General features: G+C 44.4%; 1 protein-coding gene across 4 annotated transcripts in view; it reads right to left on the bottom strand.

Annotated features, from left to right (window-relative positions):
* The window catches only part of smpd4 (sphingomyelin phosphodiesterase 4), a 99638-nt gene that overhangs the window by 61155 nt on the left and 23180 nt on the right, over window positions 1-15303 (bottom strand). For all 4 annotated transcript variants that reach the window (XM_060935986.1, XM_060935988.1, XM_060935985.1 and 1 more), the window contains 3 exons: window positions 3874-3949; window positions 3687-3783; window positions 2836-2888 (listed from right to left, as the gene is read on the bottom strand). In XM_060935986.1, coding sequence (XP_060791969.1) covers window positions 2836-2888; window positions 3687-3783; window positions 3874-3949 — 226 coding nt within the window. The remainder of the gene's footprint in view (window positions 1-2835; window positions 2889-3686; window positions 3784-3873; window positions 3950-15303) is intronic.

The following is a 15303-nucleotide window of genomic DNA, read 5'->3' as shown; positions in this document are numbered from 1 at the left end:
CTGGAGCTGGGGTGGAAACTGTATGACGGAGTGCGCGAGAGAGACTGCGCATGTGCCTGGAGCTGGGGTGGAAACTGTATGACGGAGTGCGCGAGAGAGACTGCGCATGTGCCCGGAGCTGGGGTGGAAACTGTATGACGGAGTGCGCGAGAGAGACTGCGCATGTGCCCGGAGCTGGGGTGGAAACTGTATGACGGAGTGCGCGAGAGAGACTGCGCATGTGCCCGGAGCTGGGGTGGAAACTGTATGATGGGAGTGCGCGAGAGAGACTGCGCATGTGCCTGGAGCTGGGGTGGAAACTGTATGATGGGAGTGCGCGAGAGAGACTGCGCATGTGCCTGGAGCTGGGGTGGAAACTGTATGATGGGAGTGCGCGAGAGAGACTGCGCATGTGCCTGGAGCTGGGGTGGAAACTGTATGATGGGAGTGCGCGAGAGAGACTGCGCATGTGCCTGGAGCTGGGGTGGAAACTGTATGATGGGAGTGCGCGAGAGAGACTGCGCATGTGCCTGGAGCTGGGGTGGAAACTGTATGATGGGAGTGCGCGAGAGAGACTGCGCATGTGCCTGGAGCTGGGGTGGAAACTGTATGACGGAGTGCGCGAGAGAGACTGCGCATGTGCCTGGAGCTGGGGCAGAAACTGTATGATGGGAGTGCGCGAGAGAGACTGCGCATGTGCCTGGAGCTGGGGTGGAAACTGTATGATGGGAGTGCACGAGAGAGACTGCGCATGTGCCTGGAGCTGGGGTGGAAACTGTATGATGGGAGTGCACGAGAGAGACTGCGCATGTGCCTGGAGCTGGGGCGGAAACTGTATGACGGAGTGCGCGAGAGAGACTGCGCATGTGCCTGGAGCTGGGGCGGAAACTGTATGATGGGAGTGCGCGAGAGAGACTGCGCATGTGCCTGGAGCTGGGGTGGAAACTGTATGAGGGAGTGCGCGAGAGAGACTGCGCATGTGCCTGGAGCTGGGGTGGAAACTGTATGACGGAGTGCGCGAGAGAGACTGCGCATGTGCCTGGAGCTGGGGTGGAAACTGTATGACGGAGTGCGCGAGAGAGACTGCGCATGTGCCCGGAGCTGGGGTGGAAACTGTATGACGGAGTGCGCGAGAGAGACTGCGCATGTGCCCGGAGCTGGGGTGGAAACTGTATGACGGAGTGCGCGAGAGAGACTGCGCATGTGCCCGGAGCTGGGGTGGAAACTGTATGATGGGAGTGCGCGAGAGAGACTGCGCATGTGCCTGGAGCTGGGGTGGAAACTGTATGATGGGAGTGCGCGAGAGAGACTGCGCATGTGCCTGGAGCTGGGGTGGAAACTGTATGATGGGAGTGCGCGAGAGAGACTGCGCATGTGCCTGGAGCTGGGGTGGAAACTGTATGATGGGAGTGCGCGAGAGAGACTGCGCATGTGCCTGGAGCTGGGGTGGAAACTGTATGATGGGAGTGCGCGAGAGAGACTGCGCATGTGCCTGGAGCTGGGGTGGAAACTGTATGATGGGAGTGCGCGAGAGAGACTGCGCATGTGCCTGGAGCTGGGGTGGAAACTGTATGACGGAGTGCGCGAGAGAGACTGCGCATGTGCCTGGAGCTGGGGCAGAAACTGTATGATGGGAGTGCGCGAGAGAGACTGCGCATGTGCCTGGAGCTGGGGTGGAAACTGTATGATGGGAGTGCACGAGAGAGACTGCGCATGTGCCTGGAGCTGGGGTGGAAACTGTATGATGGGAGTGCACGAGAGAGACTGCGCATGTGCCTGGAGCTGGGGCGGAAACTGTATGACGGAGTGCGCGAGAGAGACTGCGCATGTGCCTGGAGCTGGGGCGGAAACTGTATGATGGGAGTGCGCGAGAGAGACTGCGCATGTGCCTGGAGCTGGGGCGGAAACTGTATGACGGAGTGCGCGAGAGAGACTGCGCATGTGCCTGGAGCTGGGGTGGAAACTGTATGACGGAGTGCGCGAGAGAGACTGCGCATGTGCCTGGAGCTGGGGTGGAAACTGTATGACGGAGTGCGCGAGAGACACTGCGCATGTGCCTGGAGCTGGGGTGGAAACTGTATGATGGAGTGCGCGAGAGAGACTGCGCATGTGCCTGGAGCTGGGGTGGAAACTGTATGACGGAGTGCGCGAGAGACACTGCGCATGTGCCTGGAGCTGGGGTGGAAACTGTATGATGGGAGTGCGCGAGAGAGACTGCGCATGTGCCTGGAGCTGGGGTGGAAACTGTATGACGGAGTGCGCGAGAGAGACTGCGCATGTGCCTGGAGCTGGGGTGGAAACTGTATGACGGAGTGCGTGAGAGAGACTGCGCATGTGCCTGGAGCTGGGGTGGAAACTGTATGACGGAGTGCGCGAGAGACACTGCGCATGTGCCTGGAGCTGGGACGGAAACTGTATGACTGAGTGCGCGAGGGAGCGCCAGAGAGACTGCGTATGTGCCTGGAGCTGGGCCGGAAACTGTTGTATGCGGTGAGAGGCGCTGCCGGGAGCTGGGGCGGAAACTGTCGTACGGGAGCTGGGAAACATTTGCCAGTCATAACCAGACGGTCGTAAAGTTGCTTGGTCGTAAGTCGCAAGTAGACAACTACCTGTACTGTTAAAGCTCCTTTTGCTTCTAATACAATGTATAAATTAAGGGGTGTGCGCACGCACGCACACACATGCAGCCAGATGATATGGGGTTATTCCCCCCCCGAAACATTTCCATTTTTCACTTTGTGTTTCCATATTGCCCATAGAGTGAACTGCACCCATTTTGGCCCCAGACATTTCTGGGTAAACAGCTTGACTAACCTTGTCCACATTTGATAACAGCAGCAAGCTAGATAAACGTACCTTTGGTGCAATGAGACTGGAAGCAAAATTGAAGATGTAGTATTCAAAAGGATCTAGGAAAGATTAAGAAAAAAAAAAAAGTAGCAGGTGTGAATAAGACAGAATGACGCAGCAGACTAAAAAAAACAAGCGTGCTCCGAGAGCACAATGTCCCTCGCTGGCAACTATGCCAGAACTCTGGTAAAATGCGACCAAATTGAACGAAATTGCAATACGAGTATTACGGACATATAACAAAGAATCCTGTCAAGTTCCGTGAAATTCCTCCAAAAATTGTGAGAGCAGTTGACTTCAGAATGCGAGTACCCTTCCTGGGATGGACAGACAGACACCGCCATGACATAATCCCCCTTCGGGCCTTTCGGCCAGCGGGGGATAAAAATTGTGAGGGAAGTTGATTTCAGAAAGCAAGCACACCTTCATGAAAGTGCCAAAGTACAAGTTTGTTAATAATCAAGGGCAGAACTCTGGTGAAATCTGGCCAAATTAAACAAAATTTCAAAATGCGTATAACTGTCATATAACAATGCCTTCTGCCAAGTTTGGGGAAATTCCTCCATAAATTGTGAGAGGAGTTGATTTCAGAAGGAAAACACACTCTCGTGAAATTGTCAAACTATAATTTTGTTAATCAAGGGCTGTAACTCTGGTAAAACGTGACCCAATTTAACGAAATTACAACGTGTGTATTACACACATACAACAAAGAATCCTGCCAAGTTTTATGAAATCCCTCCAAAAATTGTGACAGGAGTTGATTTCAGAAGGCGAGTATCCTTCCCGGGACAGACGGACATCGCCGCCGCCGCCACCCCCACAACCCCCCCAATATTTCACTTTTAAATACGTACTGAGCATGAGGAGGCCTGACATGGGGAACTGGAGCTTATTGTGAAACAGGGGACAGTCTGGCAGAACTCCCTCATGAATGGCTGCCTTCACGGGACCCTGTAGAGAACACGGCGTCACCAAAACAACTACTGCACAACTGGTCTCATACAGAGCCATTGGAAATGTGTACCGAAATGTGAGACTTACTGGTAAATAACTGATGGGGATCTCATATTTGTAGTCCTCTGCTTGCAGCTTGTACACAAGCTTCATCATAGGGCCGCTATAAAACACGCATTATAACAAAGTAACGAAAGACACGTACACAGCAGCCCAAGTGAAATAATTCCGTGAAAGTTCACATGCAAATGCTTCTAAGGAAGGAAAAACTGCCAAATTTTAAAGTTGACTTATAAATACAGGTCAAGCTGAAGTACAAATCATTTAGTCTTTACATTTAGAACTGTATACTGAAGAAGAAAAAAAAAGAGAGACTGAAACTGGCTACTTTTATAAGCTGTATGCCTCACAGAAAGTTACATGATTACAATAATGATCAGCTCAGGATAATTTAATTTATTCTTATTTATTTATTTAGGAGGGGTTTTATGCATTATATATGGAAAACTTTGTAGACACCTGACCATCACACCTATACAGTGTCTTGCAAAAGTATTCATCCCCCTTGGTGTTTGTCCTGTTTTGTCGCATTACAAGCTGGAATTAAAATGGATTTTTGGAGGGTTAGCGCCATTTGATTTACACAACATGCCTACCACTTTAAAGGCGCACATTGTTGTTTTATTGTGACAATTAAGATGAAAAAACAGAAATCTGGAGTGTGCATAAGTATTCACCCCCTTTCATATGAAACCCCTAAATAAGAGCTGGTCCGACCAATTCACTTCATAAGGCACAGAATTTAGTTAAGATCCACCTGTGTGCAATCAAAGTGTCGCATGACCCATCACATGATATCTGTATAAATCACCCTGTTCTGGAAGGACCCTGACTCTGCAACACTACTAAACAAGCAACATGAAAACCAAGGAGCCTCCAAACAGGTCCGAGACAAAGTTGTGGAGAAGTACAGATCAGGGTTGGGTTATAAATGGGTCATTCCATGTCAATTCACACAAATGCCCAAAACCTCCCCAGTGACACCTCTTCAATTTACCTTATTTTTATTTTCTTAGTGCCTTATGATGTCAAATGAAAGAATCCAAAATTTTAGCTTCCTAGCTCGAACGTTTTTTGAGTTATGGCCCTTCAAAGTTTGGGTGCCACGCCCATTTTTGGGGTCCGGGAATTGCGCACTTAATTTGCAAGCATTTTTGGAGGCCCATATCTTTTGTTCTAAGGGGAATATAGACCTGTAAATTGCTATATCTATGTATTCTGGCCCTGTCTATCAGATTCTGCACCTAAAAATAGCACAGGTTTACTAACTTTAGAGATATTAACCCCTTAAAAGTGGATTTTTTAATGACAATTTTTTTTGACATTTTGGGGGTCCGTATCTTGGAAAGTTTTTATGTTGATGGGGTTTCAACTGATTTATCATATTTGGGAACTCTACTGTGTACTTAGAGAGTTTCAAGGCACTCAGAGCTTTGGTGGGGGTACAGGAGGGCCCCAAATATGGCTTCGGGACAAAATTACCATTTGGTACGCCCTGCTTCAGGCCATTAGTTGGCCATGTGGGCACATGATGACCGGAATGAACCTTTAACCCTATCAGACACCTTTTATCAAACTTTTAAGCCAATAAAAACTTTGATTATCCAACTCCTTCAATATCAACTAAGCATTTGTATATGGTACTATTTTTGCATATTTTCTGAAAAATCTTAAGTCCGGAAAGTAGGTCTTGAAAAAAACCCTGATGAGTCTAGGTTTAACTTCCAGATCGGATGTCAGAACAAATGTAGTAAAGAAACCAGGATGTTTTTCTTGGGATCATCCCCTTGTTTGCATCTTTCCCTTTCCTGTTTGAAAAAAAAAATGCATTTAACTATTAAGTGTATAGTGGTCAGAGTTTGGTTGGATACAGGGAAAGGTGTCAAATGTTTAAAAAAAAAAAGGCATCGTGAAACAGCCGGGAAAGGGTTTATCCCTTGTAATTGTCAATATAACTAATGGGGTATTGGGTATAAATAATCTTCCCATAGATTAAAGTCACTATATGGGTGTGCTTTTACTACCTTAAACATGAATAGGCAGTCAAAACAACGGTTGACCTACTTTCCAGACTTAGGATTTTTCAGAAAATATGCAAAAATAGTACCAAATGCTTAGTTTATATTGAAGGAGTTGGATAATCAAAGCTTTTACTGGCTTAAAAGTTTGATAAAAGGTGTCTGTTGATAGGGTTAAAGGCTCATTCCCGTCATCATGTGCCCACATGGCCAACTAATGGCCTGAAGCAGGGCGTACCAAACGGTAATTTTGTCCCGAAGCCATATTTGGGTCCCTCCTGTACCCCCACCAAAGCTCCGAGTGCCCTGAAACTCTAAGTACACAGTAGAGTTCCCAAATATGATAAATCAGTTTAAACCCTATCAACACAAAAACTTTCCAAGATATGGACCCCTGAAATGTCAAAAAAAAAAAAAAAAAGTCATTAAAAAAATCCACTTTTAAGGGGATAATATCTCTAAAGTTAGTAAACTTGTGCTATTTTTAGATGCAGAATCTGATAGACAGGGCCAGAATACATAGATATAGCAATTTACAGGTCTATATTCCCCTTAGAACAAAAGATATGGGCCTCCAAAAATGCTTGCAAATTAAGTGTACAATTCCCGGACCCCAAAAGTGGGCGTGGCACCCAAACTTTGAAGGGCCAAAATTCAAAAACCGTTCCAGCTAGGAAGCTAAAATTTTGGATTCTTTCTTTTGACATCATAAGGCACTAATGAAATAAATATCAGGCAAATTGAAGAGGTGTCACTGGGGAGGGTGTGTGAATTGACATGGAATGACCCAAGTATAGAAATGAAAGTGGAGCAAAGAAAAAAATCCTGAACTTTTGAAAGTCAAACTAAGATAAAACATGCAAAACCCTGCATTCTAGTACTTATTTTCACTAAAACAAGTTATAATTTTTAAGCCTTTTTCTTTCATGTACATTAATGATTAACATGTCAAAAATATCAAATTTAATTCCCCGAGTTAATGAGTAATTTTCAGGAGTGCATTTAGAAAACGCGGTGATTTTCCTGCGACACAGTTCATTACTTTGAAAAAAATCAGACAGTTGAAGGTAAACTCAGCAAAATCCCAAAACAGTGCTCTTAAAAAGTAAAGGTCTGTTAGAGTTTCTAAAGCTTTCAGGTTTCAATGTTGGGGACACTGAGCCTTGTTTATCAATCTTTTAGTAGAGTTGTGCGTTTGCATAAGCTAAAGTGAACTAAACATTTCCAATTCATACAGTTAGGCCCAGAAATATTTGGACAGTGACACAATCTTCATGATTTGGGCTCTGCATGCCACCACATTGGATTTGAAATGAAACAACTACAATAGAATTGAAGGGCAGACTTTAAGGTTTAATTCAGGGGGTTGAACAAAAATATATGATTAAACATGTAGGAACTGTAGCTATTTTATACAAACGCTCCTCATTTCAGGGGCTCAAAAGTAATTGGACAAATAAACATAACCCTAAGTAAAATGTTACTCTTCAATATTTTGTTGAGAATCCTTTGCAGGCAATGACTCCCTGAAGTCTGGAACCCATGGACATCACCAAACGCTGGGTTTCCTCCTTTGTGATGCTTTGCCAGGCCTTTACTGCAGCTGTCTCCAGTTGTTGCTTGTTTGTGGGTCTTTCTGCCTTAAGTTTTGTCTTGAGCAAGTGAAATGCATGCTCGATTGGGTTGAGATCTGGTGATTTGACTCGGCCATTGCAGAATATTCCACTTCATTGCTTTAAAAAACTCCTGGGTTGCTTTTGCAGTAGGTTTTGGATCACTGTCCATCTGTACTGTGAAGCGCCGTCCAATCAACTTAGCTGCATTTGGCTGAATCTGAGCAGAAAGCATATCCCTATAGAGATCTTGCAGTCACGTGACCGGAAAGTACACAACCGCCATCTTGTCGGTCAAAAACACCGCTGAATACTGCTGCACTCGTGTACAGAATGGATCAATTTCAACCGACGGACTACACGGCTCATTTTTCTAATGAACAGATAACTAGATATGTCTAAAATAAATGATTTACAGATTAGTGACCCTTATGGCTTACCGGACGGAGTTTTCACGACCGGATTTTGAACTGCCAGCGGAATACCCGGACGTGTATAATTACCTCATTAACTTTCCCTCACTGTTCAGTGGTGAAGCACTGCATGCTTATAAATCTCTGGACAGTTATCTTTACAGAAATGCAGGATTTGTCAGCGACTCAGATGTGGCATCTTGTAAACAAGAATCCTCACTGGATGGGTAAGTCACTTAAGTATTGAGTATAGCACTGACCAGCCGATTATAGAATAGAATAAGGTAATTCCAGCTGTAATTCCAAATCGTCCGTCTTGTTTACATGGATCTGGCGTTGGAGAGGTAGAGACTTAGCAGTGGAGGTTTGAGTGGCTGTTTTCTGAGCTTAGTCAACAGGCCGGCTCTGCCTGCAGCCTCGCTTTTGTTTCCGCTCCCGACGCCGCCCCCTTCGCTTTGCTTCCGATAACAATCCACGGAGACCCCGCTGGTCTCGCTATCTCGTCCGGAATGTTGTGCATGCGATGGAAATCGCTACAAACCGTCATTTTCTGATGGAAACCAATGTCCAGTAAGTCCATACGGTTGTAGTGGATATTGAAGTCCGGTACAGACGAACAACATGCAAAAATACACACAAAAAACGTACACAGGTAGGGAGAGCTTGTAGCCGCAGCCATTGTAGTAGAATTGTATATAGTAGGGTTTTCCAGAAGAAAAGGCAGAAGTAGAACCAGAAGTAGAAGTAGAAGGCGGAATATGGCATTTGACCTACAAGATGGCGTCTGTCACAATCTGGATCGGCTGTGACGTCACATGCAAGTGCTCCATACACTTCAGAATTCATCCGGCTGCTTCTGTCTTTTGTCACATCATCAATAAACACAAGTGACCCAGTGCCATTGGAAGCCATGCATGCCCATACCATCACACTGCCTCCACCATGTTTACAGAAGATGTGGTGTGCTTTGGATCATGAGCTGTTCCAATTCTTCTCCAAACTTTCTTCTTCCCATCATTCTGGTACAGGTTGATCTTAGTCTCATATGTCCAAAGAATGCTGTTCCAGAACTGGGCTGGCTTCTTCAGGTGTTTTTTGGCAAAGTCAATTCTGGCCTTTCTATTTTTGAGGCTGATTAATGGTTTGCACCTTGTGGTGAATCCTTTGTATTTCTCATGAAGTCTTCTCTTTATGGTAGACTTGGATACTGATACACCTACTTCCTGGAGAGTGTTCTTCACTTGAGTGGATGTTGTGAAGGGGTTTTTCTTCACCATGGAAAGGATTCTGCGATCATCCACCACTGTTGTCTTCCATGGACGTCCACTGTTGTCTTCCATGGACGTCCAGGCCTTTGAGTTCCCAAGGTCACGAGTGCACTTTTTTTTTTTTCCTCAGAATGTACCAAACTGTTGATTTGGCCACTCCTAACATTTCTGCTATCTCTCTGATGGATTTCTTCTTTTTTTCAGCCTCAGGATGGTCTGTTTTCACCTCCAGTGAGAGCTCCTTTGACCGCATGTTGTGTTCACAGCAACAGCTTCCAAATGCAAACGCCACACCTGGAATGAACTCCAGACCTTTTAACTGCTTAACTGACGACAGGTTAACGAGGGAAGAGCCCATGCAGCCTTTTTTTTTTTTTTTTGCAGCCTTCTGAGTCAATTGTCCAATTACTTTTGGTCCCTTGAAAACGAGGTGGCTACGTATTAAAGAGCTGTAATTCCTAAACCCTTGCTCCAAATTGGATGTGAATACTCTCAAATTACAGCTGAGAGTCTGCACTTTAAGCCCATACTGATTATATAAGTGTATCCTAAATATGTTTTCGTAAACAGCTAAAATAACAAAACTTGTCACTGTCCAAATATTTTTGGGCCTAACTGTATTTATGCGAGTTGAAGCCAATTGTTTACATTAGTTCGTATTGTCTAAATTTAAACACACCAATGAATACCAAATTTCTCATGTAAATCAGGGGCGTAGCTAGGATTTTTCAGGGATGTGTGTGTGTCACACACTGACTGGCAGCTTGAGTACATTATGTAACAAAAAACAATTACCATTGCTAGTTTTAGGTCGCTTAGAAACCGGCTCTTCCATTATTGCTGTTTCTTCCACATTTTCTTGATGTTGTGTTCTAGAAATGGCACTAAAACTTAGCTTCGAAACCACAAAATGCAACTTTGATGGAAAAAAAAAAAAGTATAATAAATTGCTTACCTCTCTTCACGTCGAAAGGAGGAGGAAAGTTTAGCTTGTTTTGACATGGCGAATTATTAACGCAAGGAAATACTTGTAATTTGCAACTAAAAAGACTGCAGCTACACCGGCAGCTTGAACATGCTTTCTAGTGCGATTGTGTTGCGCTTGCGCAGAACAGTGCCAGTCCTGTGTGCCTTAGCTCGTGCACTTGAAGGCGCGCCTTGGGCGCGCGCACCTAACGAGCTCTTGCACGCGCGCTGTTAACAAATAACACCTGTCTTTAATCAATGACCTATGTTTGGGCTATTTAAGGACTGCGCCCATGCAAGGACGATGCGAAGTATTACACCGCGTCTAGGAATGCGAGAAATCCAAAAAATAAACTTCTCCGTTCTGAAAACTGGGGATTTTCGTCAAATATCCAGATTTCCGGGTAAACCCGGAAGACTTTCATCTATATAAATAATATCCCAAACTTTGAATATCCCAGGGAGCACCATTAAATCCATTATAGCAAAATGGAAAGAATATGGCACCACTACAAACCTGACAAGAGAAGGCCGCCCACCAAAACTCACAGACCGGGCAAGGAGGGCATTAATCAGAGATGCAACAAAGACACCAAAGATAACACTGAGGGAGCTGCAAAGGTCCACAGCAGAGATGGGAGTATCTGTCCATAGGACCACTTTCAGCCGTACACTAACGTACATGTACGAGTGGGGCTTTATGGAAGAGTGGCCAGAAAAAAACCCCCATTGCTTAAATAAATAAATAAAACAAAACAAAACCACTTTGGAGTTTGCCCAACAGCATGTGGCAGACTCCCCAAACACATGGAAGAAGATTCTCTGGTCAAATGAGACTAAAATTGAACTTTTTGACCATCATGGGAAAGGGTATGCGCGGTGCAAGCAAAACGCTTCCCATCACCCTGAGAACACCATTCCTACAATGAAGCATGGTGGTGGCAGCATCATGCTGTGGGGATGTTTTTCATCTGCAGGGACAAGAAAGCTGGTCAGGACTGAAGGAAAGATGGATGGCACTAAATACAAGGCAATTCTGGAGGAAAACCTGTTTGAATCGACCAGTGGTTTGAGACTGGGACGAAGATTCAGCAGGACAATGACCCTGAACATACTGCTAAAGCTACACTGGAATGGTTTAAAGGGAAACATTTAAATGTCTTGGAATGGCCTAATCAAAGCCCAGACCTCAATCCAATTGAAAATCTGTGGCAGAACTTGAAGACTGCTGTACACCAACACAACCCATCTAACTTGAAGGAGTTGGAGCAGTTTTGCCTTGAAGAATGGGCAAAAATCCCAGTGACTAGATGTGCTAAGCTAACAGAGACATACCCCAAGAGACTTGCAGCTGTAATTGCAGCGAAAGGTGACTACAAAAGTATTGCCTTTTTTTTTGGGGGGGGGGGGGGGGGGGGGTGTTTGAATACCTCTGCACACTCCAGATTTCTATTTTTTCACATTAATTATTGTTTGTGTTAGAATAAAAACAATTTTCACCTTTAGAGTGGTAGGTAATGTTGTGTAAATCAAATGGTGCTAACCCCCCAAAAATCCATTTTAATTCCAGCTTGTAATGCAACAAAACCGGACGAATACTTTTGCAAGACACTGTATATGGTTCTTCCCCAAACTTGGAAGAATCTGCCATGGAGTTGGAAGAACATAGTTGTATAGAATGTCTTTGTATGCTATAACATTACAAAACACAAACATGTAGACATAAAAACATCAGAGATGCCTACTAGTACGGATTGGCCGTATTTTGTACGGAAAAGTTACGTAAATACGATGTTACGGCAAACAGTGTTATTCCGTACGGAATTATTATAAAGTCTTAAATTCCAGTGAGTTGTTTTTAAATGTCCAAGTGACTTTTTCAATCATGCGCGATTCACGGCTATTTATTTTTACGACAACCACACATGCTGTGTGTGACATGCGCAGATACCACACATTTGTCCGCGCTATTTTCGCTCGACATCACACACACGCATGGTGCTGCTTCTCAATAGTGGAAATGAAACACTCAGTATTGGGACAAGTGAAACAGGTCTCAGGTGTTCATCCCACGATATACGGTAGAATGGCCGTGCATTACACCCAGTCAAAAGGGCAATGGATACGCGCACTGCAAACTGTGTAGAACTGACATTAACATCACTCATGGTGGTCGCGATGACTGCAGGCGGCATGTCAACTTCAAAAAACATATGGAGTATGCTGAAATGGTGAGTCAGGCGGAAAGTAAATCTGGGGGTATCCAGCAGTTTTTTACGAAGCCTGTGGATGAAAAGACACGGAACTTGACACGTGCTGAAGCGGTGATGGTTGACCTGTGCTTGGAGTTGAACTTGCCGATTAGTGCCATGGACAGGATAACGTCTGCGGTGAAAACCGCTTTCAAGGACTCTGATACAGCAAAAGCATTTCGGTGCTCGCGTTCAAAGGCGACAGCCATGATTGTGGAGATGGCGGCAGACACGAGAGGTGGATTGATCAAATTAATGAGAAGTTCACCATTTACTATATCCACTGATGGCAGCAATGATACAGAAAAGCTGTTTCCCCTCGTTGTGTGGACTGTGGATCCTGTAACACATACTGTTCGATCAGATCCAGTAGCGGTGCCCATATGTGAAGGTTCAGCAACAGGTATTTTAAATTGGTACTTTAGATCTATTAATGGTTTTTGTTACGACTTCTGTGTTAACTTTTACGTTATTAACAACTGATAAAGTTGTGTTTTGATTTTCTTTATAAAGTTAATTTTGCATGATTTGTTTCTTTTCTAGCTATTATTTAACTTCAAAGACCGATAGAAGCTGATTTCAAATGGCTCTATGTTTCTGCATGGATATATATTGGGACATTAAGATAATGTCGGACTCTCTTTGGTATGAAATAAGAATTTTTTTTTTTTTTATTAGAATTCGTTAACAGGTAGAACATTTTGCTAGGCAATATAATAATACTTTTGAGGAGTTACATTCAATACCAATGATTGGTAGTCAACCGTAATGTCTGCAAACAGGGAACACTATTGTATTTAGCAGGCATGAAAACGGGTCAGGGGTGAAAAAGGTGAGAAGGGTGCGCGAGTGGTGACGTGGCCTCTGGTGTCGTTTTATTTTGTTTGGGGGGTCCTGCTCCAGAATAAATATTATAGCCTCCTTACTAAGGAGCAATTCCAGCGTTATGGACGTGACACTTGAACTCAAAATGGCAACAAATGACCCAGTGCATGTTTTATTGTCTCCCAGTATTTAAAGAGGTGTTGCATATTTTAAGGCTGTACCATACTGGAGAAGTGATAGAACAAGAACAATTCCCATAGTACATCTAGGGCATGCCAGGAAATGCCAATAAAAGATGCGTTATGGATGTGACAGAAAAAGTATCACTTTTCTTGGGTGACTGTACATTTTTATCAAACTCTGTGAAATCGTAAACCTAATGTCGAAATGGAGAGATCCATTTGATAGAGGGGTCCAAGGTGAATATTAAAAAATCTCTGTTTAAAATATTTTGTATTTCATGCAGAGTTTCGGAAGGAAAAGTCAGCGTTATGGATGTGACGAAATTCCGTTATGGATGTGACGCGTCTGAAATAGACATGGCATATGTTTAGAAAATCAGCAATTTAACCACCATAACCCTTTGAAAAACTCTAAATATCAGCTAAAACTATCAAAGTTCTTAAATAATATTTAGGATGGCTATTGTTTTGCTGTTTTGTGGATTTTAGCATACATTTCTGTGGCTTGTGGCAATAATACAGAATTGTACATGATCAAAGTTGATTTTAGCTTGGGTTTTACATTATAAGAAAGAAAGACTGACAGTGACATATTAGGTTGGTTACAAATTGGTTCAACTTATTCACATCTGTAAAATACAGGCCTAGGTGAGATCTCTGGGAGTGGCTTTGATGTATTACATGTTGCTTTATTTTTGCATGGTGAGGTTGACATTTACATGGAATTGCCCACAGTATACTGTATTGACATTTGCACAAGGACATACAGTACAAATTCAAATACATGCAGTTATAGTGAAATTATGGCCTGGAAAAAAAATGCGAATAATAGAACGAAGAAAGTGGAGAACACACAAGGAAGAGTGATCATTTTTTCCTTTTATTTGCCTGGACCACCAGTGTCTCCATGGCCCGCTTTCGCCGAGTTGTCACATGTTTCAGCCTTGCCCGCTTCTCTCCTTCAGCAGTCGGTTTCTTGGCCTGCTGAGCACTGCAAGTTGCTTGAGAGCCATACAGTACTTGCTCTGCTGCTTTTCCTCCTTGTTCACCCTCTGCTGGTGTTTGTATGTGGCTGCTGCAGAGTTAATGTTCTTGCACAATGTTCTGTCCGCTTCCCCAAACTTCACGTCCTCCCTTCTAAACAGCTGCATAGCTGTCTTCCCCCTGGACATCAGCGTGTACTTGACCGTCTGTATTGCATTAAATGTTTCCACGTTCATGTTGCCACTCCTTTGATCAATTACATCATTCATCAGACTAAATGAGGACTCGACTCTAGGTCCATGAAAGATGGAGAGGCAACACTTAACCAGTGCACCCAGGGAGGGGCACTTGTCTGGTTTGTCGAAGACATGACCCCACCACTCCACGATGCTCTCTCCCTCCTTGAAGCTGGGGATGGTCAGGTCAACACTGAACCGCACAAGTTCCCTCTGGATATCCTGGTCTGCTGGCAAGAGGTGCCCCAGCATACCACTCAGCCTGCCAAGATATGGAAGTACCTGCAGCTTTCAGTTCTTTTTAAATCAAGGCTGAATACTTTCTTCTTTGCTGCTGTCTTTTTATTAAATCAAATTTGAGACTTTTAATTTGATTTCTTTCAGCACGGACAGCACAACAAAATGGCGTCTCCACTATACAGTGCCCTATATAGTGAGTAACGAGCAATTTCGGACACAGGGATTGTCAAAAGACGCGCGTGCCCTCTTTCGAATGCTGACGTAATCAAGCCGGAAGTTTTGTTTGTTTTGATGGCAAATCAGGAAAGTTTGAAAAATGTAGGAAATTCAGTCCGATGACTCAATCCAGCTTCCAGCGGTCTGGTCTGCACTCTGACGGATGTGTGCACGCTCTGGCCAGCAGGAGAAGAGGCGCGAAATGATGTTGCTTGCCCTTCGCAGCGAGATGTACTCGTCGCTA

The sequence above is a fragment of the Neoarius graeffei genome, chromosome 12 (assembly GCF_027579695.1).
Source record: "Neoarius graeffei isolate fNeoGra1 chromosome 12, fNeoGra1.pri, whole genome shotgun sequence".
Classification (NCBI taxonomy): domain Eukaryota; kingdom Metazoa; phylum Chordata; class Actinopteri; order Siluriformes; family Ariidae; genus Neoarius; species Neoarius graeffei.
Note: the sequence above shows the minus strand (reverse complement) of the source record. Positions and strands in the feature narration are given on the sequence as shown.